This window comes from Biomphalaria glabrata, chromosome 5 (assembly GCF_947242115.1).
Source record: "Biomphalaria glabrata chromosome 5, xgBioGlab47.1, whole genome shotgun sequence".
In the NCBI taxonomy this organism is placed as follows: domain Eukaryota; kingdom Metazoa; phylum Mollusca; class Gastropoda; family Planorbidae; genus Biomphalaria; species Biomphalaria glabrata.
Window position 1 is genome coordinate 12,179,555 of NC_074715.1, and position 25,380 is coordinate 12,204,934.

A 25,380-nucleotide genomic window follows, 5' to 3' on the forward strand; every position below is an offset into this window, starting at 1 on the left:
TATAATCTTCAATTCTGAAGGAACATCTGTAGCATGTAAAACAATTGACAAATATAGTATGGCGTATGCAGCCTCAGTTTGACTAAGACCAGCAAGCTAGTTCTGGATTAGATTCTGATATGTATGTATGGATTTAGAACATTATGAAGTTCACAAGACCCAAATGGACACCTGACATATGTTTGAAGAAGTATAAACAGTCTGTCAAAAATGACCACTGGCCACATGACTTTTTGTTTACCATTTATAGCCACCTCTCAGATATCAGAGTTAAAAAAAAAAGGAGTAAATCTGGACCTTTGAACCCCTCACACTCACTAGCCAGCTATGTCCCTGGCCACAACAATGGTTGAATTCTTTTAGGCTATTTGTTTTAGGGTTAGAAATAGGAAATATATTTACTTTATGATTTTTTTTTTAAATATAAGATATGTTTTCTCCTAATAATTTATGCTCAGTATCTGTGGGACTCGCAAAGACCTTACTTCAGGGAACAGTACCAAGAAAAAAGAAGAAGAGGCAGACAGAGAAAGCGATGGGAGGACAACATTCAAGAATGGATGGGCCTGCCATTGAAAAAGGTTTTAAACAAGGCTAAACACAGGGAGGAATGCAGAAAGACGGTCCACGAGTCTTGCTTGGTGCCCTAACGGTCCAACAGACTAAGGGATAGGTAAAGGTAAAAATCCTAATTCTGTGTTTGTGTCAATGAATGACATGACGAATACCAGAGACTGATTGAATGGTGTAATACTGGGTTCTTACTTCCTGAAGTGCTCTAGACACGTGACGAGACAAACACTATACGACTGACTCAAGTCCGTTCAGCAGACAACATGAAGATTTTATTTACAACATAATAATAATATACTGCACTCCTTGTTAGTGCTACAAGTCAAGAAATAATAATCATATCCGCATAACAGCGGTATCAAAAGTATCCAATACGTTAACAACAAATCACGTCCGCATCTCAGCGGGTAACAATAAGAACAATTACTACTAGTGACACTGGAGCTTCAACTATAGATATCCATTGAAATACGAATAATACCTTAATATTCAATAAGCACATAATGAAGTCAACTCTCAAATATTATTAATCAACAATGACTAGTCCTTCGACTCTCATGCTATATGCATACATATCCACCAGTCCAGGAGGGAACGTCCAACCTTCCTGTACCGGGAGCAAGACCTTACTTACTTGATTTTGACTGAACTCAAAGTCAACTTTTCATTCTACTTCCTGTTTTCTACATCAGGAATTCCACGTGTCTTTTAAACTATTAACATGACGTGAACTTAAGATCATGCAATGTCAACTAAGACTGTGACATTACGCCCTTTCCCTCAAAAAAAGATTTTGTAAAAATCTTTTAAAAAATTTAAGTAATAATACTATTAAATGTATAGTCACATCTTTTGAGAGAAAAAATAATATATACAAATGTACAATATGTGCTATAATCTCTTGCACATGTCTTATCATGCTATCAAAAATTTTGATGAGACTATTTGTGGTCTCATTTGGCTTTACAATATTTGAAAAAAAATATTTGTCTGTGTAGACTATACTATAGTTGTCAACATTATTTGAAAAAAGCAAGTTGTCTTGTTTTTGTTTTTTTTACACAAAATTTCAAAGTAAATTCTCAATTCATCAATAGAATGCTTTCAATATTAATTTTACAACAGAGTGAGAGCAGCCGTGAAAAATGATCGTATACTAATATACTTAGTTTATCCAATCAGGTTACATAATCAAATGAAAAATATTGACAATGGTTACATGGTCAAATGAAAAAATATTGACAATGTTCTTTAAAATAAATCAATGCAAGTGAAATATCTCTATAATAACTATGTATGTTGTCTCAATGGTTTGTGTACGAAAATAATGACAATGTTTTGACAATGCAACTAAATCATGAAAGTCAAGAAAATATATTCTTCAATAATGATTTATGAAGAACATATTTAAATCATCAAAGTCATAAGCATACTAAAGCGTGAAGGTCGTTATCCTGATATTCATTTGGCTCATATGTCTTACTGTGAACTCAAGTTGCTTTAACATATGTATAAGTTACAATCTTCTCTCAAAAAAATGAATCAGCTTTTCACATTATGTAACATCAAATATATTACTTCGAGCCATTAGTAGTGCTCTAATAGTCTTCATCACTCAAATACAATGTTCTATTCAAAAATCAAATATATTACTTTGAGCCATTAATAGTGCTCCAATAGTCTTCATGAATCAAGTACAATGTTCTTTCAAAAATCAAGTATATTACTTCGAGCCATTAATCATGCTTCGATAGTTTTCTCATATCCATACAATATTCTTCTCAAAATTAGTGTTATCATCACATAATATAAAATATACTGCTTGAGCCATCAATAATGCTCCAAAAGTTTTGTCATTAAATGCAATCTTCTCCTCAAAAAATATCAGTGTCTACATCACACATCATCAAATATATTACTTCACGAGCCATCAATAATGCTCCAATAATTTTCTCATATTAAATACAATCTTCTCAAAAAGTCAGTGTCTACGACACACATCAAATGTATTGCTTCACGAGCCATCAATAATGCTCAAATAGATCTCACTAATTAAATACAATATTCTTTTAAAAAAAATCATTGTTTGCATTACATATCATCAAGTATATCGTTTCAAGCCATAGATTAAGCTCAAATAGTCTTCAAAACTGATATGTGGGAAAATAAATTCATCAGTGAAGATCAATGTCACAATCAAATCTATACAATTTACAAAGGTTATGTACATTTGAAAAAAATGAAAAATACATTTCAATAAATAGTGTCACATATTCAGGTTCCAATATGACTGAGTTCTGTTCAAATGGACTATGAAAAAATAATTTACATATTTTCAAAAATTTGGACACATATGACCTTTTAAAGTGTCATCTGTACTAATACAATTAAAGTTATATGTAGAATATGGCATCAACAGATTCAATGAATTACACTTGTACTGGCTAATGAGTCCTTAACGGTGCTAGTGTTATGTAAAATAGTGTGATAATTATAGTTATTGACTTATGTGAACAATGTCATTGTTTTCAAATGCGTCATTGGCATGAACAGTGTATCTTGACAAATAATCAGCAATTGCATTCTCATGACCTGGTATACTCTCTATATTGAATTTGTAGTCTAACAGAGTTAACATCCATCTGTTTATTCGATTGTTTGCAGACCTTTTGGACTTAGTAGCTATCAAAGGTTTGTGGTCAGTTTTGATTGTAAAAAATCTCCCAAGTAAATACCTCTTTAGCTTAACTACTGCCCACACTATGGCAAGGCATTCTTTTTCTATTACCGAGTACCTTATTTCTGTCTCAGTTAGTGATCTGCTGATGTGAGTGATGGGTTTAAGTAGTGAATTTACTTGTTGAAACAGACAGGCTCCTATCCCTGTATCAGATGCGTCTGTGTATAGAATAAAGTTTTGGCTCATGTCAGGGGTAGTTAACTCTAGCTTCTCAGTGAATATCTCTTTAAGTCTATCTAGTGCTTTCCTACTGTTGTCATCTAGATTAATTTTATTTCCCCTATACTTTTTCTTAGTTAGTTCTACTAAAGGTTGTACAATGCTAGAATACTTTGGTACAAATCTCCTATAGAAATTGCACAGGCCTAAAATTGATTTGATATCCTTTTTTGACTTGGGTTCTTTAATCTTAGCTATCTTGGTGATATTTGCTGATGTTGGTGTGATGGTATTATGTGCTACATTGTACCCTAAAAATTCTATTTTATTCTGGCCTATGTTTAACTTGCTAGGTGCTAGTGTCATGTTATGTGATCTGAGTCTTAGCAATACTGTTTCAAGTGTCTCTAGGTGTTTCGCCCATCTATTAGTGTAGATACAGATATCATCTACGTACGACAGCACATGTGGGATGCCTTGTAGCAGCTTGCCCATGCATTTCTGGAAAGTGGCTGTGCTATTGACTAGGCCGAAGGGCATCACGTTCCAGATGTACAGTCCTTCTATGCCTGATAAAGTACACTGGAAAGCTGTGTAATGTTTTGAACAATCGTCCATTTTGATCTGCCAGAATCCCCGGTTCAGATCCATTGTTGTAAAAATGGATGCTTTGCTGAGTGTGGTAAGGATGTTATCTGGATTAGGCAGAGGTTCGGCATCAATAACAGTGCAACTATTCAGCTCTCTGTAGTCGCAACAAACACGTACACCACCTGTCTTCTTCTTGACTATAACCATGGGAGAGGCGTATGGGCTGTATTCATATCTTTCGATCTTGCCTGTCTCTATTAGATCATTCATCTCTTTTCTCACTTGTTCTTCGTATGCCAGAGGTATCTCGTAGGCTTTGTTCTTTTTTGGCAGGCTTGTGCATAGTTTTATCCTATGTGTGATGATGTCTGTTGTACCCAGCTTGTCAGTGATGACATCCTGAAATTTAGTGGTGAAGTTATCCAAGCTCATTTTATACTGTTTGTCTTCGTCGTATATGGCACAAATTAGGTTATTAACGGGGTTCCCTTGTGTTTCTATGTCATCTTGGGTTACAATTTCGACTAGCATACTGTTTACTTCCACATTCCTTTGTTCGAATTTTGTTAGTTTGTCTACACTCAGAAGCTTTTCTTTGTCGTCTTTCTTGACTTTGTATGTTTTCTTTCCAGTCCTCTCAACGACAGTGTATGGACCATCAGATTTCAATTTGCTACCTATACCTTCCACCTTTGCGAAAACCAAATCTCCTGTTTTAATTTTCTGTTCCTATTTTTGATTTCTCTATGTCTGTCTAGGTTACGTTGCATATTTATTTCTGCTGTTTTTAGGGCGTGTCTAAGGTTCTCCTTTGTTTCAACTATCCACGGGTGTGATGTTTTCCTGTCGCTTAGGTTCAGCATATTTTCAGCCCATAGTTGGAGTGGACCTTTTGGTATTGTTCCGAAGACCAGCTCGTAAGGCGAGAATCCTATGGTTTCATGCCGTGTTGTTCTGTAGGCCGATGTGATATATTCCAGGACTTCATCCCAGTTGTCCATACTCTCATTTTGCAGCTTTCTGACCATTTCTTTCATTGTTTTATTCCAGCATTCTATGCAACCATTAGACTGCGGATTGTAGACCGTGCTGTGTATCAACCTTATGTTGCACATTTCGGCAAATGCCTTGTTCAATTGAGATGTGAAGTTGGAGGCATTGTCGGATAACAACTTGTTTGGGAACGAAAATCTTAAAAACAGGTGTCGAAGTGTTGAGCAAATAGTGTCTGCGCTGATGTCTTTCAGGGGGTACGCTTCTGCCCATCTGGTGTACATGTCAATGACTGTGAGGATGTATCTGTTTCCCTTGCTGCTAATGTTCAATGGGCCAACTATATCTATCGCAATCTTGTCCCAGAAATGTCTTGATGCGTCTGACTTTTGTAGTGGTGCTTTGGTTGCGGTCCTTTGTTGTGCACATTTCGTGCAACTGTTGATGTGGTGTTGTACATCTTTTTTCATCTTGGGCCAGAAGAATCTATCAATGATCCTGTCATATGTTTTTCTTTTTCCCATGTGACCAGCCAAGGGGTCATCATGTGCCATTGCTAATATTTTTCCTTTCAATACTTGTGGAATGATAATTTGTAGTTTGCTCTGATTCCTTGTGGTGTTATGGCGTACAGCTACACCGTTAATGCAGTCATGGCTGTTCTTTCCATTCTTCCTATTTTTTAATAGAATTGGAATCAGAGGATCCTTGTGTTGTGCCTCGATTAGTTCCTCTCTACTTACACCGACTTCTGAGATATTGAGTACTTCAGGGTGTATATGACTGTCCTGATTATTCATTCTTTTGATTTGACCTCTTGTTAGCACTGCTGCTATTTCAGTGTCTCTCTCTGGTTCTGAATTGATGAGTTCATTGAGGGAATCAGTTTGTGAGGCTTGGGTATACATATTTTCTTTCTGTTTGGCGTCAGTATAATACATGTTTGTTGTCATTGGTTGGCATGTTTCCAATTGGTTACGTTTATTTTCCAGCCAATCCATTATTTCTTTATCACTAATGTCTCTTACACCATCCACATTCCCTATAATGAGGTCCTGTGCTGGTGTGTCCATAACTATCACCTTTCTTTCACCAGTGATCCATGGTGAGTCAATGTGAACAATGGCCGTTTCACAGATGTCAAATTTTTCTTTGTTTGCGTATGTGATCTTGATTTTGTCTTTAAGTTTCTGGCCTGGCTTCAAAAATTTTGCATTGATTACTATGCATGAAGCTCCACTGTCTCGTAGTGAGTTCGTAACCATTCCATTTACAAATGCAGGATAAAAATTTAGCTTTGACATGGATGAGTTCATGAACGCTACTTGTTCCTGTCTATTAGTTCTAAGAGTTGCGGCTGAGTTGTCATAACTGCTATGGATTCTATTGTTGCTGTTACTTTGCCATCTGTTTGAAGTATTTCTGTTGTATCTGTTTCGTTCGTGGCCATCACGTCTGGACTGTCTGTGATAGTTCTGAAAGTTGTTGGTATTGTATTGCTGTCTTCTTTGATAGTTCTGGAAGTTGTAATTATCGTTGTTGGTGTTGTATTGCCTTCTTCTATCATTAGGGCTGTAACTCTGGGTTGCTCTGCTGTTTCTTCTGTTGTCATGTTTATTGTCCCGATATGTGCCACTTCGATATTGGAAAGTGCTTCTGTTGATTGATCTACATTGGCTCTTTATGTGACCCTTTATGCCGCAGTTAAAGCAGGTTTTATTGTTGCTGTACTTGAATTTACTTGAATCAGTGTTAATGGTGGCAGCTATTTGATGGTCTCTTCTGTCGATGGTGTGATTAGGATGGCTGTCTTTGAATAAATTCAGGTTAGTTATGAGTTCTGTTTCGTTTTTAATTTTCTTCTCTTTCAGGAAAGTGAAAACGTTGTCTGTAACATTCAATAGTACACTGTCAATTAAGAACATATCAATGATTTGGTCTGGTTTCTTCATGTCACAGTTGGAGAGTTCGAGCCACTTTAAGATATTTTGCTTAATTTCGAAAATAATTCTGTTGTAATCACCGTTCTTTTGCAATCTGATGTCTCGGAAGAGTTTTCTGTAATGGTCCTCGGATTTGCCAAAGTGTTCGAGGAGTCTGTTTTTCACAGCCTTGTAGTCAGTCTTTTGTTCAGGTGTCAGGGTGGCTATTATGTTCAGCGGTTCACCTGCGAGATTGGCGAGTAGGTGCTTGGCCATATCTCTGGGAGACATGTCATACGTTGAGGCTATGTGCTCAAATTGCACGATGTAGTTTTCAAGAGTTTCATTTTTCTCATTGAACTTATGGAACTTTGAAACGTATGGTTTGGCTTGCTGTGTCAGTTGTAATACGTTCGGATTCACTTTTGCAGCTTCCAGTTTAGCTAACTCAACTTTTCCCTCTATTTCTTTCATTTCTTTCTGATGCGCTCTTTCTGCCGCTCGTTCCTCTCGTTCCGCTACTTCACGTTCTTTCTTCTTTAATTCATCCAATTCTCTTTCGATAAATTCTCTTTTCTTTTCACCCTTCCATTTCTCTGGCCAACTCCAAGATTTTATCATAGGTAGACATTGTTGATAGGTATGGGCTTAGGCTTCAAGTGTGTATAATGTCAATAAATATTAAATAATCTTCAACGTGTATAAAGTCAACAAATATATAGGATTCCAATCTGTATGTAGTATTAACTGTGTAGTGAGTGCTTAGTTATCAAAATACAAATAATAATGTCTCACTTTGCATGTATCTTTGATATTTAAATAATAGATGGCCAATAAATGTGTTGAGTTTGTAATCAATGTGTGCCAAATACAATGTACTAAATAATTAATAGTGACAAATGCTGTGCCAAAATTATATTCACAAAATAATCAAGTTCAAAAAATGTAACAAAACAAAGTAAACCTTGTTGTTAATTTGTGCTAGATGTAATGTACAAATTAGTCAATAGTAACAAGTGTTGCGTCAAAATGTATCAACACAAAATGTGATCATAGTATGAGAAATGTATCAATACAAAATAGGTACAAGAGCTGAAAAAATGAAGCTCTAATTCAAGTGATAGTATATATGTACACAATATTATTACTTCAAATATATCTTTGTAACATGTTATATGTGCAGTGAAAAAATGAAAAAAAAAAATTAATGAGAGAATAAAGAGATAAATTAAAGGATAAGTGACGAACACAAAAACAATATAGATAACAATACAGTCTGCTTTAAAAGAAATCAATAAATAGAAGACTTTGACAGGAGAATCACAAATATGTAAATACAAGACTTACACAAACAAACAATATGAATGCGAAGAGAAATTACACTACGATTGTACAAACATAACTATATACGACTAAACGAAAAATTTCTAAATGATCTAGAAGTCCCTACCGAACAAGGCTGGTCTACTCGGACCTTATTAGGACTAGGAGAATGAAAAGAAAATCCCTAAAGATCCCTATCAGATGAAGTGAAATGGAACGGAACAAATAAATTGTGCCGCTTCAGTCTCAAAACATAAGACAGACCCACGCCGACCGCCCTTTAAGGTAACAAATATAAAAAATGAAAATCAGTTTAATATGGTTCCAAGAGTTATCTATCACTAACTCTCTATATAATCAACTTCAATTACTGCTATACCACAGCAAAATCAATGTACTTTATTAATCATATATCCAATTCTTAATTATAACTTACAGATTCTTTCTTTTGTAGCTTGTCAAATACAAATACAGCTTGAGTAGTTCCATAATAATCCATGGGTAAGGTAACTAAGTAATCCGATTGAGAATACACATCAATGTGAGCATCAAAGTAGTAGTAAAATAATCCAGTCATATGCCATAAGATGGCTCAAATGCTCAAGTAATGTCAAAAAATATTTTCTCTTGACCTTTACAATTAACACAAGTCCAACAGGTAATCCAAATAATCCAATAAGATAATCCAAGAGTTAAGTGTAGTAATGCAGGCACGTGTTTCTTCGGTGTACAACGATGACTAGGAGAGCGCCAATAGGTACAAGTTAGTCCAACTTCAACGTCAAAGATCAATAATCCAAAAGTACTTGAACATTCGTATAAATAATCCAATAAATCCAACAGTACTTAAGTGGAAGACTTCAGCTTAGATAATCCAAATATGTAACGTCTCTGAAAAAACAGAATGACCATAAGTGAACAGAGGTCTAAATGGAGGACCTTCTGTATAGCAATGTAAGGTGAGACCTCGACAATGCAAGAGCGTGTCAAACGTTGGTGACGAGCGCTCACGTGGAAACGATGTATCATCTGTCTTCAGGCGACGCCTTGAATTTTTCACCCACACAAATGTATCAACTGTCTTCGAGCGACGCCTTGAGTTTTTCACCCACACAAATGTATCAGCTGTCTTCGAGCGACGCCTTCAGTTTTTCATCCACACAAATGTATCAACTGTCTTCGGTTTCTGCCGATGGTGATGTCACGCCGTGCTAAATCTCAAGATGTCGACAATAGTGGAGAAATAAGCATTGACCAGCTTTAAAATATACACGCTATTGATGTTAAGTTCGAATTGGTCAATGATAAAGTGGACTCTAGTAAATACGGGTCAGGTCAACCGGTGAAAAAGTGCAGGCTCAGGTTAGTTCAATGATGATCTACTTGAATACTTGTGACTGGTTTCGCTTGAGTGGTGTTTGAGTTGAGTCCGTGCGTGTCTAGCACACAACATACTGGCCACCAAAAATGTCAATGAATGACATGACGAATACCAGAGACTGATTGAATGGTGTAATACTGGGTTCTTACTTCCTGAAGTGCTCTAGACACGTGACGAGACAAACACTATACGACTGACTCAAGTCCGTTCAGCAGACAACATGAAGATTTTATTTACAACATAATAATAATATACTGCACTCCTTGTTAGTGCTACAAGTCAAGAAATAATAATCATATCCGCATAACAGCGGTATCAAAAGTATCCAATACGTTAACAACAAATCACGTCCGCATCTCAGCGGGTAACAATAAGAACAATTACTACTAGTGACACTGGAGCTTCAACTATAGATATCCATTGAAATACGAATAATACCTTAATATTCAATAAGCACATAATGAAGTCAACTCTCAAATATTATTAATCAACAATGACTAGTCCTTCGACTCTCATGCTATATGCATACATATCCACCAGTCCAGGAGGGAACGTCCAACCTTCCTGTACCGGGAGCAAGACCTTACTTACTTGATTTTGACTGAACTCAAAGTCAACTTTTCATTCTACTTCCTGTTTTCTACATCAGGAATTCCACGTGTCTTTTAAACTATTAACATGACGTGAACTTAAGATCATGCAATGTCAACTAAGACTGTGACAGTTTGGAACAATGAATTCACACACTGATGTGTAACAACTTTCTCTAGATGAAGCCTGTAACAACTTTCTCTAGATGAAGCCTGTAACAACTTTCTTTAGATGAAGCCTGTAACAACTTTCTCTAGATGAAGCCTGTAACAACTTTCTCTAGATAAAGCCTGTAACAACTTTCTCTAGATGAAGCCTGTAACAACTTTCTCTAGATGAAGCCTGTAACAACTTTCTCTAGATGAAGCCTGTAACAACTTTCTCTAGATGAAGCCTGAAGGTCTTAAGGCACCAAGAGAAAGCAAAGTTGCAATACCAACTTTCTCTACAACACAGTGACCTGACATTAATCATTATCTCAAAGTGTTGTAAACCTAAATGGTTTGGAAGCCAAGCACTTTACTACTTAGCCCTCATTGAAAGAATAGGGGGAAGGGGGAATCAACAAATGTACACGAATGAACCAGCTACTTACCAGTGCAAGTCATGCCATCAGTGTTAATAGTGTACCCATCATTACACTCGCAGTAGAAACCACCACTTCTGATGTCTGTACACACTTGTTCACAGGGATTAGGGGCGGCTGTAGCACAAGAAGCTGGACAGAGATCAAACAGAGTACACACATAGAGATTCAGTTGCAACAAGTGTCACAGATAAAATGACAAAAGGAGTTTGTGTTATACCACAAACTCAGAGAGCCCCCCCCCCCACACACACACACACACACGCCAATCATACTATCATGAAAATGTAAAAAGAGAACATGGGTCATGTATGACAGGAAGTAAGGTCGTATGAGAGATCAAGAGTCTGGTCAGTAGTGGTAGCAAGTCAAAGAGGTAAAATGATGATGCAGTAAGCAATTAGTTGTAGCAAGTCAAGTAGTTCAGTCTCTAGAACAAGTGGGGAAATGACTTGATGAAGTCAAGAAGTTGTAACAAGTCAGTTGATGAAGTAATTAATGTTAGGATTAAGTTGGAATTCATGTGACAAATTAAGTTGATAAAAAAAGTGTTGTGAAGCCAAGTAGTGGACTCAGTGATATGACCATGGTACAAGTGAAGTTACAAAGTTAGTATGTGACTTAATACTTTAAAAAAAAATAAAACATAATATTTCTAACAGTCTTGATGTTGGACTTTATATAATGATAGTATATTCTGTGGATTCAATTATTTTGCATCAATATTATAACAAGTTAACATTCTTTCATAAAATTTTCAATAATAATTTTTTTGGTGACCCATTAAAAAAAAAAAACTTTCAAAGAAGCACAAAGATGAAAAACAAATTCTTGTTCAATTGTCCAAGACAAACAACATACAAGGGCTCTTGAAACCATGTGTCACTGAACCATGGAATGAGAATCTGATAATCTGAACTTGTTAGTAATCATGATAAGAAGAAACAATAACTGGCTTTTTTTTAAACACTTATATAAAAAATAAATTAGCAAAAATGTCAATGTCACTGCTAATGTTAATAAGAAATTGATATTAACATTGATGCTAAAAATAATTCTTGCTTTTATTTGTTTAAGAATAAGATCAATATATATATAAATATATATGTGATAACCTTCCACTTTAATTTCCATTTCATTGGACCAAACAAAAATTATCTTTTCTTATATATATATATATATATATATATATATATATATATATATATATATATATATATATCTGATTGTAAGATAAATATGTAAGAGATGATTATTTACCAAAAATGAAAATTCTAATAAAAGTTAGAAATGGTTGAAATGTAAAAAAAAAAAAATATATATATATTGTTGTACTTAATAATAACAATACCATGTTACATTCAAAGCTTTATTTCAATGAATGACAAACAACTACACACATAGTAGAGATCACAACACGGAATACAGTGAGTACACAGGCTAACAAATGTAAACAAACACTAAGGGGTGACAACCAAATAAGCAAATTCACGACATATATAGATTATATGGAAATAGAATAAGGCTGTAAAGAAGAAGCTAACACACACACATTCAACAAAAAGAAATCATGTCTTGGGAAAAGAACAATGGTTTAATATAAGACCTTCACTCAATAGGTTTTTGTGCCTAATAAGGGGGGGGGGGCTATTAGATGCAAGCCCATTGCAATAATCTGTGCACCAGACAAAAAGTCTAGATGACTCAACAGCTCCACCCAGGAGGTCACTTATTGATCTGGTGTCCAGCAGACAACATGTGTACCAGATCAAGTAAACTGTGTGGCTTGGGTCTATGGGAATTATGACCCTCCACCAAGTCAGGGCCAAGACAAACACAAGAGGGATAACTCTGCAGAGTTGTGCTGCCTGAAGGCATGAAAGACATTATTTTCACTCAAATAAACAGAGCACTGAATAATATTTAAAAAAAAACAAAAAACAACTGCACATGAAAACTAGAATAGTAATTAGAAATGTGATGGGGGTGGGTGCACACAAATTTAGATTCTGATAAAAAAAAATTGTTTTCTAGTAAAGTTTATGTAAAAATGTATATATTGTTAATTATAATACAACTTACACAGAATTTATCTGAGATCAATAAATAATAAAAAATGTTTCAAAATACTATAAAAAAAAAACACACACACACACACAAAATAAAAACATTTCTTTTTCCATACACGCTAGGACACATGAGTACAAGTGCTTCTGCTTCCACATTGAGCTTAGAATGAGTAGTATGAATCAGCGAGGAAAACCACTTAGCAGAGTTTAAGTCTCTAATTAACATGCATGACTAGTTTAACACATCAACACATGTAGAACTTAATTTACAAGATAAGATTGCATTCTTGTTTCAACAAAAACACTAATAATTTATACATGGTATAGACAGAGCCATCTCAATGTCTACTTCAATAATCAAGCAAATTTTCTTGACTTGTGCGTCCAAAGCACATACAGGAAAAAAAAAAACGACAACAAAGAATAGGAAACAAATGATGTAAACTATTTATTGTGATTTGTCTTCCTACAGATCACATTTCACATCAGACATAATCTATATCCCAGCAGAGAGATAGTTTTGACGTAGATGAGAAATAGAATTATAATTTGATGTAGTCCCACTGAGAAACCTTTAAATGCCAAGTTGCAATTCATCTTGGTTTGAGTTTGTGGAGTTCGTCTTGCTAGAGTGCTTACTAGCACCAGAGTCAGTTATTGATTAATTGGGATTCTAAATTAAAACAACTGATAGCTGGCAATAAAAAAAAATCTTTTAGTAGTCTTGTTTATCTCCCCTTCCTCTAAAAAAAAAATGCACTAGAAAAAGAAAGTGGGGGGGGGGGGGATCTTTTTTTTACTAAAAATTAAAAAATTATTACAATAAGCTCTGTGGTATTATTATTTAGAGATCTTTTAAAATGAATTTCAAGGTTTAATATTTAATTTGTTTTGCTATCAATTTTAACTTAGTTTGAATTCAACAAGCAATCCATAAATGTATAACATTTCGCATTGAATCTCATTGTTACATTCCTTTTACAATTTGATATACCCTGATAACACCATTAATAATACATCTTCAAAACTAATGTTAGCAGAATAACGTAAATATTGTTACAATAGTCCACAAAACAAATTTCAGGAAATAAAACTGATGGGAAAGTTGAAGAGGAGACTAACCAGAGAAGTGAGACAGAAAAGATGTGTATTTGAAGGGAGTTATTTCTTGTTTTCATTATCTTTTCACTTTTTTCCAAATTCATCTACTTTCAAGTTGAAACTGTGTAAATTGTTAATAAAAACTACATTCAGTTGTATTCAGTCAAAAAGTTTGTTCAAGTTTATTTGAAGGTCTATATTAAAAGTATAGTACACCTTCATCAGCTATGTTGTACTAGCTGTTTGGAGCTACAAACTAACAATTGAGCACTAATAATAATGTTAATTTTGTTTTGTAACTGTCTCATTTGATCCACACATAGGCCAGCTTTACAAGGATCTCTATCTGCCCATGCCTAGATAAGCAGGCCAGATGTGACCATACCTACAAACAACAAAGAAGCTTAGAACTTGCTTTCCATTGAGATCAGAACACACTTCCCATAACATTAAAATTTACCTGTTCAAAACTCGTTTCAATTAGTTTGTGTTATATCATTTAAGTCTCAAAGTTCCCTGAGCCTACATTGTCTAGATATAAATGAAATTAATCATAAGCTGCAGCCATGTTTTGCTTATTACACTTTTTTGTTTCCCTCCTTTGGTTCATTAGATTGTTTAAGCAGTCAGTGTGGATTGATTTCTTTAGGCATCAAGGAAGATGTCCAACACCCGAAATTCAAGAAAAGTAATACGAAAGCAGCTTCGAAGACATTAATAGCTGAAGAGTCCAGCACAGTATTTGGTGGAAACACAAAGCGGATGTATTCATTTTTCTTTGCATTTAATGCATTTGGCCTGTTTGAACAAGATTTTCATTGTTACTTTAGCTTATCTGTAAACACATTTTGTAGTCATGTTGCCTGTTAACAAGTTTACAAATTATTTGTGATGTTTGATTTTCTAATCAATTACTGCCAAATGTGCAGACAGAAACTTTATTAAAATTAGTTTTCAAAAGTTATTCACTGTCAGTTGAGTTAGCAGCTTGGGCGTGATAATCTGTTTATAAGAGAGTAGTTTTGTGCACTTAGTTTCAAGAGCTATGAAGGTAGAGCGGTGCGAATATGTATTTTAAATGGAAATGATCTCTGAGGAGAGCAAGCCATTTAAAGGGACACATAAATGTTCGTAATAGTCTTCTGACATAATTTAAAATTGAAAACATGCATTCAGGCAACTCATCATCACAATAAGAGAAAAAAAATCCAAATGGTCAACTCTGTCACCAGCGAAAATTCCCAGCAATAATTACTTTCCCTACCAAATATGATTCTGATATGCACTTGAATACAGTGGACCCAGAAACAACTTAAAATCCCAAGCCTACAGGGACTCAATGTCAAATCTCTCTGTTCCAGCTAGACAATCAAGCTCTTCAAACAAGTCAGCACTACATTACCCCTTTTTATAAACGTATGACATATAAATGCTGAAGGTTTTTATAAATCAGTACAGTAAAGAACCCCTTTCAGACCTTGCAATCTATAGAGCAGATGGTGTAAAGTTCATTTGTTTCTATGACCAACAGTTAATGAGGATGTCATGTGGTGAGCACAACTACCAACCGCCTTTCCTTTCCCCAAGTTATCTCAGGTACCCATTAGACTCATGACATCCTAAAAATCCCAAAAATACAAAATTGCAGTCTTCACCAAGATTCAAACCCAAGACACACTCAGTTTGGAAGCTAAGCTAAGCTTAATGAATAACTTGTACTAAAATACTAGACATCTACAAAATAAAACGTAAATTAATATAATAGTACAATAAACTTACTCTGAAAAAATGCCACAATTTTTCCGCGACTTTGTCCAGCAGAGACAGACCATATGGACAAAACAGCCAAGTACAATTTGATAGAGAGAGTCATTTGTGATGGCATGATCCTTGTCTAGATGTGCTTCTTTATGTCAGTTCCTTTTATAAATATCCAGTATGTCACTACAGCACCATGAGGCAAATGTTGTGAAACATCCACAGTGAATTAATCTACAATTAGTTGAAACAGATTGAAAAAATGAGACAGAGCTTCTACCTTTCTATAAATAACTTTTGTAATTGGTCACATTGTAAACAATTAGATATCAAGGCATTAGGAACACAGGCATTAAGAATTTTACATAATCAAAAATTGTTATAAAATTTTTTAAATTATAATTAAAATATAACATAATAATCTTTATAATTTAAAATCTAGAATTTCTTCACCACTAGATTTTAAATCTTAATAGAAGTAGATTTACTGTTATAGATAAAAAAGCTTAATATCAGTATAAAAATTAATAAATGTATACTAGATTACTAGATCAAGATCTTGATCTAATTAAGCCTACTTACTCTAAAATCTAAATCTAATGATTTACTCATTATTAATTATTATTATAGTAAAATCTAATCTATCTATATTTCCAAATTATTTTTATATTTTTATCTCTAAATTCTAGAGAGATATAGAATGTAGTTGTAGATCTAGTTACTAGTAAATTTACAGACTCTTAAAGGGAAACTCCGATAGTTTTTCAAATTTTAGTTATTGACATATTTAAATTCTGCGTAAAAAGTTGTAATAGTAAACATTATATCATTTTTTATTTAAATGCTCGGAAAATTTTATATTTAATAAATTAGACAAAAAATTCTCCACGCCCCCCAAAAAACGGGGTTCTGCGAGATGTTTTTAGTTTTTAAAAACGTGACGTCACAAAGGTGCTGGCTAAATATAGATCTAGACCTATATAACCGATAAACTCTCTAGTCTAGATCTAGACCTATCGGATCGCATTTATTGTTACGCTTCACAGCTAGATCTAGTCTCCACGTTGATTTATAATCGGTCATTGTTTATAAACCTCTATTTCTACTTGAAGAAAATTAAATATTGTTCTTCAGCTTGTTGCAGTAGTTCCAATCACAAAGATAAAATCAGCAAGTATGCTGATACAGAAATTAGTGTCTCTTTTCATTTGTTTCCAAGAGATGAAGTTTTAAAGGGAAAATTTATTTGCCTGAAGAGCAAATATTTTACAAAGGCATTAGCTAATTCCTGTTTATGCTCAAACCATTTTGAGAGAAGCTGTTTCAGCAACTTCATTGCTGTGGACTGTGGAAATGGGATTTAAAAAAAAAATTGAAGTTAATACCAGGTGCAGTACCAACAATACATTGGATTTCCAGGCCAAAGAATTCAATTAATGATACTACTGAGACATTTTAAACAACTGAAGTTCATAAATATAAATGAAATCAGATTTGTGAGCTAGAAATTTACTACGAATACTAGATCTACTATTAAATTTCTTATTTAATAAGTAGATCTATCGTCTACGAAACTCAATTCCAACTTTTTAACTTTTGACCTTGGGGGTGTGTCTCGCCGGCTGAGCCAGCGTCAAGCTCTCTCATCACTTTTTCCATGTCAACCAATGTTAGGTCGAAACAGCACAAAAAAATCATAATTTTCTTACGGTCAAACATACAGTCATAATTTATACACCATTAGAAATTTTTTTAAAAGTATTTTAATGATGTAATAACGAAATTTTTTTTTTTATCAAAGATAATTTCTTTTTCGCCTCCCTATCAATGAGTATCAATAGGATTTGAGTGCACCGTCGTGACGTCACACAGAAATTCCGTGAAAATCTGACTGTTTTGGATGCGCAGAAAAATTATGTCACAAAAACATCAATTACTAAGTTATTCTTGCAAATAAAAAAAAAAGAATAATATATTCATTATCTATAAATCAAAACACATATTATATCAAAAATTGTCAAAACCATCGGAGTTACCCTTTAAGATCTCTAGTCTAGATCTAGAATTGATATATATATAAGTTAATATCCATAGACTCTAGTCTATAGTCTTGTAGTAACTTATCGTTGAATACTTTTAGATCTAGCTAGATTAGAAGTATTTAGTATTACTAGTACTAGTCTAGTATTGAAGTATTACTAGAAGATCTATTTAGTCTAATTAAATTATTTCTCGATTTGACTATTTTGACTAATCTATTATAATTCTATTTAATATAGAGAGTATCTTATCTTATATAATACAGACGTTGCTTCAAAAAAGAAGATGATTACATCCTACACGTCAACGCCGCCGACTCAAAGTGGCAAACAGTATCTAGCCACTTAGCCATTATTCATTATTAAATTATATTATCTATACTATAACTATAGACATCTATAGTTTATTAGTTATATTTATAGTACAGTGAAAGTCTAGTAAGTCCTTAGTAAGTCTAGTTATTACTAGAGTCTAGTTACTCTAGTAGTACTACAGACAGTAGACAGTATTGAGTAAAATACTATATTGATTGTAACTATATTTAATATAAATATTAATAAGTATCTAAAATAGACAGTTATGAGTGAAGTTACACTACAGTTGTAGAGTAGACAGTAGATTATCTATGTCTATAATCTACTACTAGGACGACTAGGTATAGTCATAGTGTCTAGTCTACTAGATGATAGATCTAGAATTTATAGTAGAATTCTAGATGATAATCTTTAAGATCTAACTAGACTAGACTTAACTAGAATTTAGTACTCAATACTACTAATTCTAGTAGATCTATTATAATATTATTCTATATAATATAATTATAATAATAATTATATAATATAGATTTATAATAAATCTAGTTAATCTAGTTGGTCTAGTTAAAAGTTACTCTAGTACAGGCATGTCAAACACTGCGTTCAGCGGCCGCATGCAACCCGCGACCACTTTGTGTGCAGCCCGCTTAGCCACCTAAAAATTATCAAAATAATGTTGAACTGTTACACTGGAAAATAAGAGATGACAAGCTACTTGAATCGAAAAATAGTATTTGTTAAACTGAACAACGAGAGTGAGTCTGCAGTGAAAGCGATTTAATTAAATTACATTTTGTCAAATTTAATTTCAGCCATGGCAAATCATTTAGTGAATGTGATTTTATGAAGGAGTCTAAGCCAAAGTAATTTGCCTAGAAAAGGTGAAAGCATTTAGGAAATAGCGTTAACTAGGAACACTGTGGCAGATAGAATAAATGACATGTCAGTCAGCTTGCTAAAAACAGTTAAAGATTTTGAATTATTTTCATTGGCTCTCCATGAGTCAACTGATGTAACGTGTGTAGCACAGTTGGCTATAGTCATAAGGGCCTGTGACGGGAATTTTGATATCCACGAGGAGCTACTTGAGCTCTGTTCTATGCATAACACCACAACAAGTGAGGATGTTTTTGAGAAATTAGAGGAGGTGATATTGCAGTAGGCTACAATTTATCTTTGGTAAAGCTAGCTAGTCTAACAATGGATGGCGCACCAACCATGAAATGAAATGGTTTTGATGCAAAGTTACTTGCAAAAAATAAGAGAGACTGATGCTAAGTTTAAATTTCCTCATTTTCAGTGCATCATTCACCAAGAAACCTTCTGCGCAAAATAATTAAAGTTCCAACATGTCATAAGACCGTTTTCAGTCGCTCTCAATTTTATTCGTGCCCTTAGTTTAATTAAATCATCGCCAATTTTCAATGTTTCTGGATGGCATTGGACGCGAATTAGATTGTGTTCCCTACTACACAGAAGTCCGCTGGCTCTCATATCATAAAGTATTGAGCTTTTTTGCACTGTGTGAGGAAATTATATTGTTTCTCAATATGAAAGGTGAACCTGTTGAACATTTCCAAACTGATGAATGGGTTCGGGATTAGGCATTAGCAGTTGATCTCACTGGTCACCTGCTAGACTTGAATTTGAAACTTCAAAGTAAAGACAAAATTGTCACAACTGCGTGTAATCGTGTGAAGTGCTTACAAGCAAAATTACGAGTGTGGATTAACCAAATATGACGAGAAAATCTTGTTCACTTCTCAACGTGTAAGGAACCTCACCGTTCGAGATTATCTCATCAATATTTGTCATCAGTGATGAAAGTGTCAGTGGAAAACAAACTTCAACATGACATTAATAAGCTTGTATCCTATAAAAGATTTCAAGCATCAGAACAAAGAAAATAATGCGTAATGTAATCATATTAATTTTTAATTACTAAATAGTACTACAAATTTAGCTAAGGGACAGGTATGCCATTAATTATTGTATTCTATTGTATTGTTTCTAATTTACATAAACCTAGTAGGCTGTTTTGCAACTGATTTTTGGTTGCGTCCCCTCAGGTCATACTAAGTTTTTATGCGGCCCAAACACCTTAATCAACTTAATAAAAAAATGATTATAATGAGTTTGACATGCCTGCTCTAGTAAGTCTTCAAGTCTACTAGATCTAGAATCTAATCTATACTATATTAATATTAATTACAGCAGTATAAGTTAAAAAGTTTTAATGTTTTATTACATATTACGGTATTAATAGTACTATTATAATAATTATATATTAGAATGAATGGTAATTCTTGAAATTCTGAATGAATGAATGAAAATATTGATAGATATAGATAGAGACTGAGAATAGTCTGAATAGATCATATCTAATAGACTATAATATAAATATAAGTATAAGTCTAAGTCGTATAAGTATTAGTATATTATATAATCTAGATCAGTAGTCTCACTGCAGTAGATCATAGTCAATGATACTGATAGTCATAGAATATGATAGAATAACAGTGAATAACACTGATAACAGTTTCAGTTATAGATATAGATCTAACTTCAATAAGAATTATTTTTAGAATAGATCATTTTTAGATGTAGATCTAGATCTATATTATCATATATTATATAGATCTATGATTCTATATTTCTAGATCTAGTCTACGTTTCAATTACATCTATTAGAGTGTAAAATAGTTTAGATCTAAATGAATCTAGTCTAAATTCATCCGTGCTCTGTTCTTGGCACTGTGACTGTGTTGCTGAAGCTTACTGTGGATAATGACGGTTTCCATTTCCGCTTTTCGGACATTTGTTGTTGTCAGAAACATACAAGAGGAGACAATCTAAATATAGATTCTAGATCTAAATCTAGATCCAAATAGGCAGAACGTACTAGGCCTGTAGATCTATATTATTCTATATAGATCTAGACTCTATACTTGACTTGAATACCTAGGGCTAGATCTAGATTTTATATAGTATAGATATAATATATATATATATAGTTCGTCCATCGTGGTTCGATGATGACCACTTAGTCATCCAGGGGGCTGAGGGTTTTGCACTGGTGGGGTTTTATGCCTCCTCATGTGGCTGGTGAGACCTATGTGAGCTCGGAATGTTCGGCTGCACACTGGGCAGGTTATTCCAGCTGGAGCTAGTGTCGTTTGTCTTGCTTTTCTTTTCTGACGTTTTTCTTCTGCCTGCGTTGTTCTTTTTTCCTCAGCAACCTGTGCGCCAGTTTTCACAGCGTGACGCCATGATGCTATGTCGTGTGCCTCTGTCTCCCAGGTGCCAGGGTCTATGCTGAACGCCTTCAGAGAAGCTTTGAGGGTGTCCCTGAAGCGCTTTCTTTGCCCACCTTGCGAGCGCTTTCCTTCGCTTAGTTGGCCATACAAGAGTCGTTTTGGGATGCGGTGGTCTTCCATTCTGTAGACGTGACCTGCCCATCGCAGCTGGGACTGCATCAGGATTGTGTGGATGCTTAAATTTGCAGACACGCTCTTCGAAGGACTTCTGTATCTGGTATTTTTTCTTGCCATTTGACATTTAGTATTTTTCTCAGACATGTCATGTGGAAGCGGTTTAGTCTCTTTGCCTGTTTACTGTACACTGTCCATGTTTCTGAGGCATAGAGCAATGTAGGGAGGATGACGGCTCTATAGACCCCTAGCTTGGTGTTTGTGGTGATACCACGTCTGTTCCAGACATTTTTTGACAGTCTGCCATAGGATGCACTGGCCTTGGCGATACGCAGGTCGATTTCACTATCGATTTTTCCATTTCTGGAGAGTGTGTTGCCAAGATATGTGAATTTGTCCACTGCGTTTATATCCTGTCCATTTATAGTAATGCTTGGATCCGAGTAGGCTTTCCCAGGAGCAGGTAGATATAAGACTTCAGTCTTGTTCGTATTGATGGTAAGGCCAAAGTCTGAGCATGCTCTTGAGAAGTCACTGACGATGCTCTGCAGATCGTTTTCAGAGCAGGCATTTAGGGCACAGTCATCAGCAAATAGCAAGTCTCTAATTACTGCTGCATTTGTTTTTGATTTTGCTTTAAGCCGGCTCGGGTTGAATAGGCCACCATCAAATCTGTATGATATATTTATCCCGTTGTTTTCTCTATTTGTGAATGCATCTGTCAGCATAGCGGAGAACATGATACTGAACAGTGTAGGTGCTACAGTGTAGTATAGATATAATAGGTGTAATATGTCTAGATTTCTATAATATCTAGATATGATTCAACTCTTTTTTTAATCGATGTAAAGTTTTACCATAATGTGAAGGTCTAGATCTAGACACTATACTAAAATATGAATCAGCCTAACACAAAAAAAAATAAAATTGAAGGATTGACTAGATTTTGATCGAAGAACAGTAGCATTTAATAAAAAAAATGTTTGTAGATTGTCGACACTGTCAAAGAGGAAAGCTGCTGGTAGCAAATGGTCTATGAAAAAAAAAATGGAGAGGTCGTTGTAATGACTTTGGAGACCATGAGACCATAAAAAATATATGTCCCGCTGACATCATATAGCGGCTATAATATACGACCCCCACTAAACGTGGCTCAACAGCAATGATTGCGAAGGATCCGATCCTATGAATAATTCACCGATATCATATGTCACCTATAGAGAATTTCTTTCTCGCACGGACATTCGTCAATTGCGTGGAATGAAAAATCTTCAATTCTGCACCCAAGTAAAATTTCGCCCGAATCCCAGCAGCACTTCAACAATTCATCGTAGTTCAAAGCCCGTAGATTCTTCAAGTTGTTCAGAAATCCAATGATTGAAGCATCCCATAAGTGTTCGAATCTTTTTTTCATTGAGGTAACTGCTTGATCTGCTATCGCTAAGAAATATCCTGTTCCGATAGCGTATAGCTTTTCAACTTTCGAGGCGGCACTCCTAACGTGTTTCTGACAGGGATTTTGTTGTCATGAAAGGCACAGCTTCTTCCAAAATGTTCCACCTTGCAGGTGAGGCTGCATGTATGGTGACTCTGTATGACACCAAAAAGGTCAATGCTTGAGAGTTGCATTAATATGATTAAGCCTTGTCTCCTAAAACAAGGTTAAGATTATAGTAGTCTTAAGGAGAGTAAAAAGCTCAACTGTTCATGAACTCCTTGGTGCTTTTCCTTCATGTTTGCACCAATGTCGTATCCCTTGCCACGGCGATTGGCGCCGTCTAGACCAAGGTTCTCCAGCACGGCTAGAAGAGCCTCTGACAAACTCTTCCTATTGTCAACATCTAGAACTTCGATGACGTGTTCCAGCAGCACCTTTACTTTTGGATCTGATATGTCCACAAAACGTAACAATTCTTTTTATACGATAATGCGACATAACAGTGCTGTATGACACATTTGTAAAAGTTAATGGAAAGGGAAATGATTATCTAGAGGTTTTAAGTGTTTGGGGATGTCACGTGATACTGCTTATATCCAAAAGTAGTATACGTATGTGAAATTAAATACTGAGAAAATTTGACCTTTCCTGCGGTCTTAAAACTTTTCACCCACCAAAGTCAATAAAACACTGTATATTTGTTTATTAAATTTTATTCAAAAAAATCAAATTTTCAAAAGCTACATTTATGCTACTACAAATCTTATAAATGACTCATAAACAATTTTTCATAATTCTGAAGAAACTGCAAACTCAATGACTACACATTTTACTAATAAAACGTCTATGTTTATATAGGCCTACGAAATACACTATTTGGATTGGTTGCTTTCTCCAACGTGTTTTTATTGATGCCAAGGTGAACTGTTAAACGATGATACCCTCTTAGAATCAGCAGTTCGCAAGATGCTGTCTTTATCGAAAGTGAACGGTATTTCGAAACCAAAAGTGTCTATGAAGAGCTTAAATGGTAATTAGTATAGTAAGATATTGAGAAAATATTGAGTAACAAGTCATAGTTTATGAGAACTGATTTAATTTTCGAAGTTGTTGAAATGAAATCTCCTATCCCGCCCCCCCCCCCCTTTTTAGGCGCGGGGCCTGGGGCTGTTGCCCCACTTGCCACCCCCTAAGGCCGCTACTGCTTCCACGTCTCGCAGTGGTATGTGGCCGTCGGGACGATGCTTTTATTGATGATGTGAATCCTGATCTCCAGGCTGATTGAATTGCTTGCCCAGATATGCTGTAGTTTTTGGCATATGGGACCTGATTTCCCTATCCTTAAGCAACATCTTGATATGCATCGCCATCGCATGCGATAATTTTGCCTAAATAGGTTCAATTTGTGTAGCCTATGCCCAATGTTGACCTTGACGTGGATACTTGTTGACTTGTAGAGTGTAGACATATGCATAATTTTGGATTTGTCAAGGCTTGTCCGGAGGCTGATTCTGAGTGCGTCTCTATCGTCATCTCTTGTATAGGCTACATTTGATTGTATTACTGGGTAATGCTATATCGTCTGCAAAGTGCAGGTCCGTCAGTCAGTCTGGGATACCGAATGCAATCTAGTTTCATGTTGTTGTTTTCTTTGACTTGGCAGGCTATGGCTAGAAGAAGAAGTCTGGACAAATTGTAGCGGGATCATTCATTTAATTTTTATGAATTAAGGACGAACATCTTATCTTTATTACGCATGCCGGTTTCAAGATTTTGGGTTACGGGAATTTTAAAAAAGTTTCTGGTTTTGAAAAACGAAAGACGGGCTTAAATACATGTTCCTGGAATGTAATCGGATTCCTACATTGAAGATTGACTTTGCAGTGATCTTCGTGGATTTAAAACAGTGATACTTAACCCAGATAGACTCGCGGGCCATTTTAATTTCTGACACTCATGTCGCGGGCTACATCAACGAAAAGAAACAAAATGAGCTTTTCTGATAACTCTTGCTTCAAGTCCGTTGTGACATTCAACCATCGGCCTACGTTTCCACTTTTTTAATTCTAATTTTTTTCTATGGATCTTATCTTATGGTATGGCAATCTGAGCATTAAAAATAAAAATAAACTTAATAGAATCCTAAATGCTGCTGGCGAAATCATTGGCAAAAAACAAACCCCATTTGGGCAGTTGTTTGAGACAAACATCTATAAAAAAAGCTAAAAAGATCCTCGAAATAAAGAATCACCCTTTGTGTCAGGATTTTGTGATTTTACCATCACAAAAGAGATACAAGACACCGATAGCAAAGACAAACAGACACAAACACTCTTTTGTTCCCCTGGCAATCAAATCATTAAATAAGAA

General features: G+C 35.0%; 1 protein-coding gene across 3 annotated transcripts in view; it reads right to left on the bottom strand.

The window, feature by feature from the left end:
- Positions 1 to 21,032, bottom strand: part of LOC106073722 (pikachurin-like) — a 38,322-nt gene extending 17,290 nt beyond the window's left edge. The window contains exons 1-3 of one of the 3 annotated variants that reach the window (XM_056028957.1): positions 20,921 to 21,032; positions 15,809 to 16,021; positions 10,869 to 10,991 (exon numbers count right to left, since the gene is read on the bottom strand). In XM_056028957.1, coding sequence (XP_055884932.1) covers positions 10,869 to 10,991; positions 15,809 to 15,914 — 229 coding nt within the window. In that variant the 5' untranslated portion in view covers positions 15,915 to 16,021; positions 20,921 to 21,032. Of the gene's footprint in view, positions 1 to 10,868; positions 10,992 to 15,808; positions 16,022 to 20,606; positions 20,626 to 20,823 lie in introns of those variants that run through there. The other 2 variants (XM_056028956.1, XM_056028959.1) reach the window with 2 other exon arrangements.
- Positions 21,033 to 25,380: the final 4,348 nt, after the last annotated feature.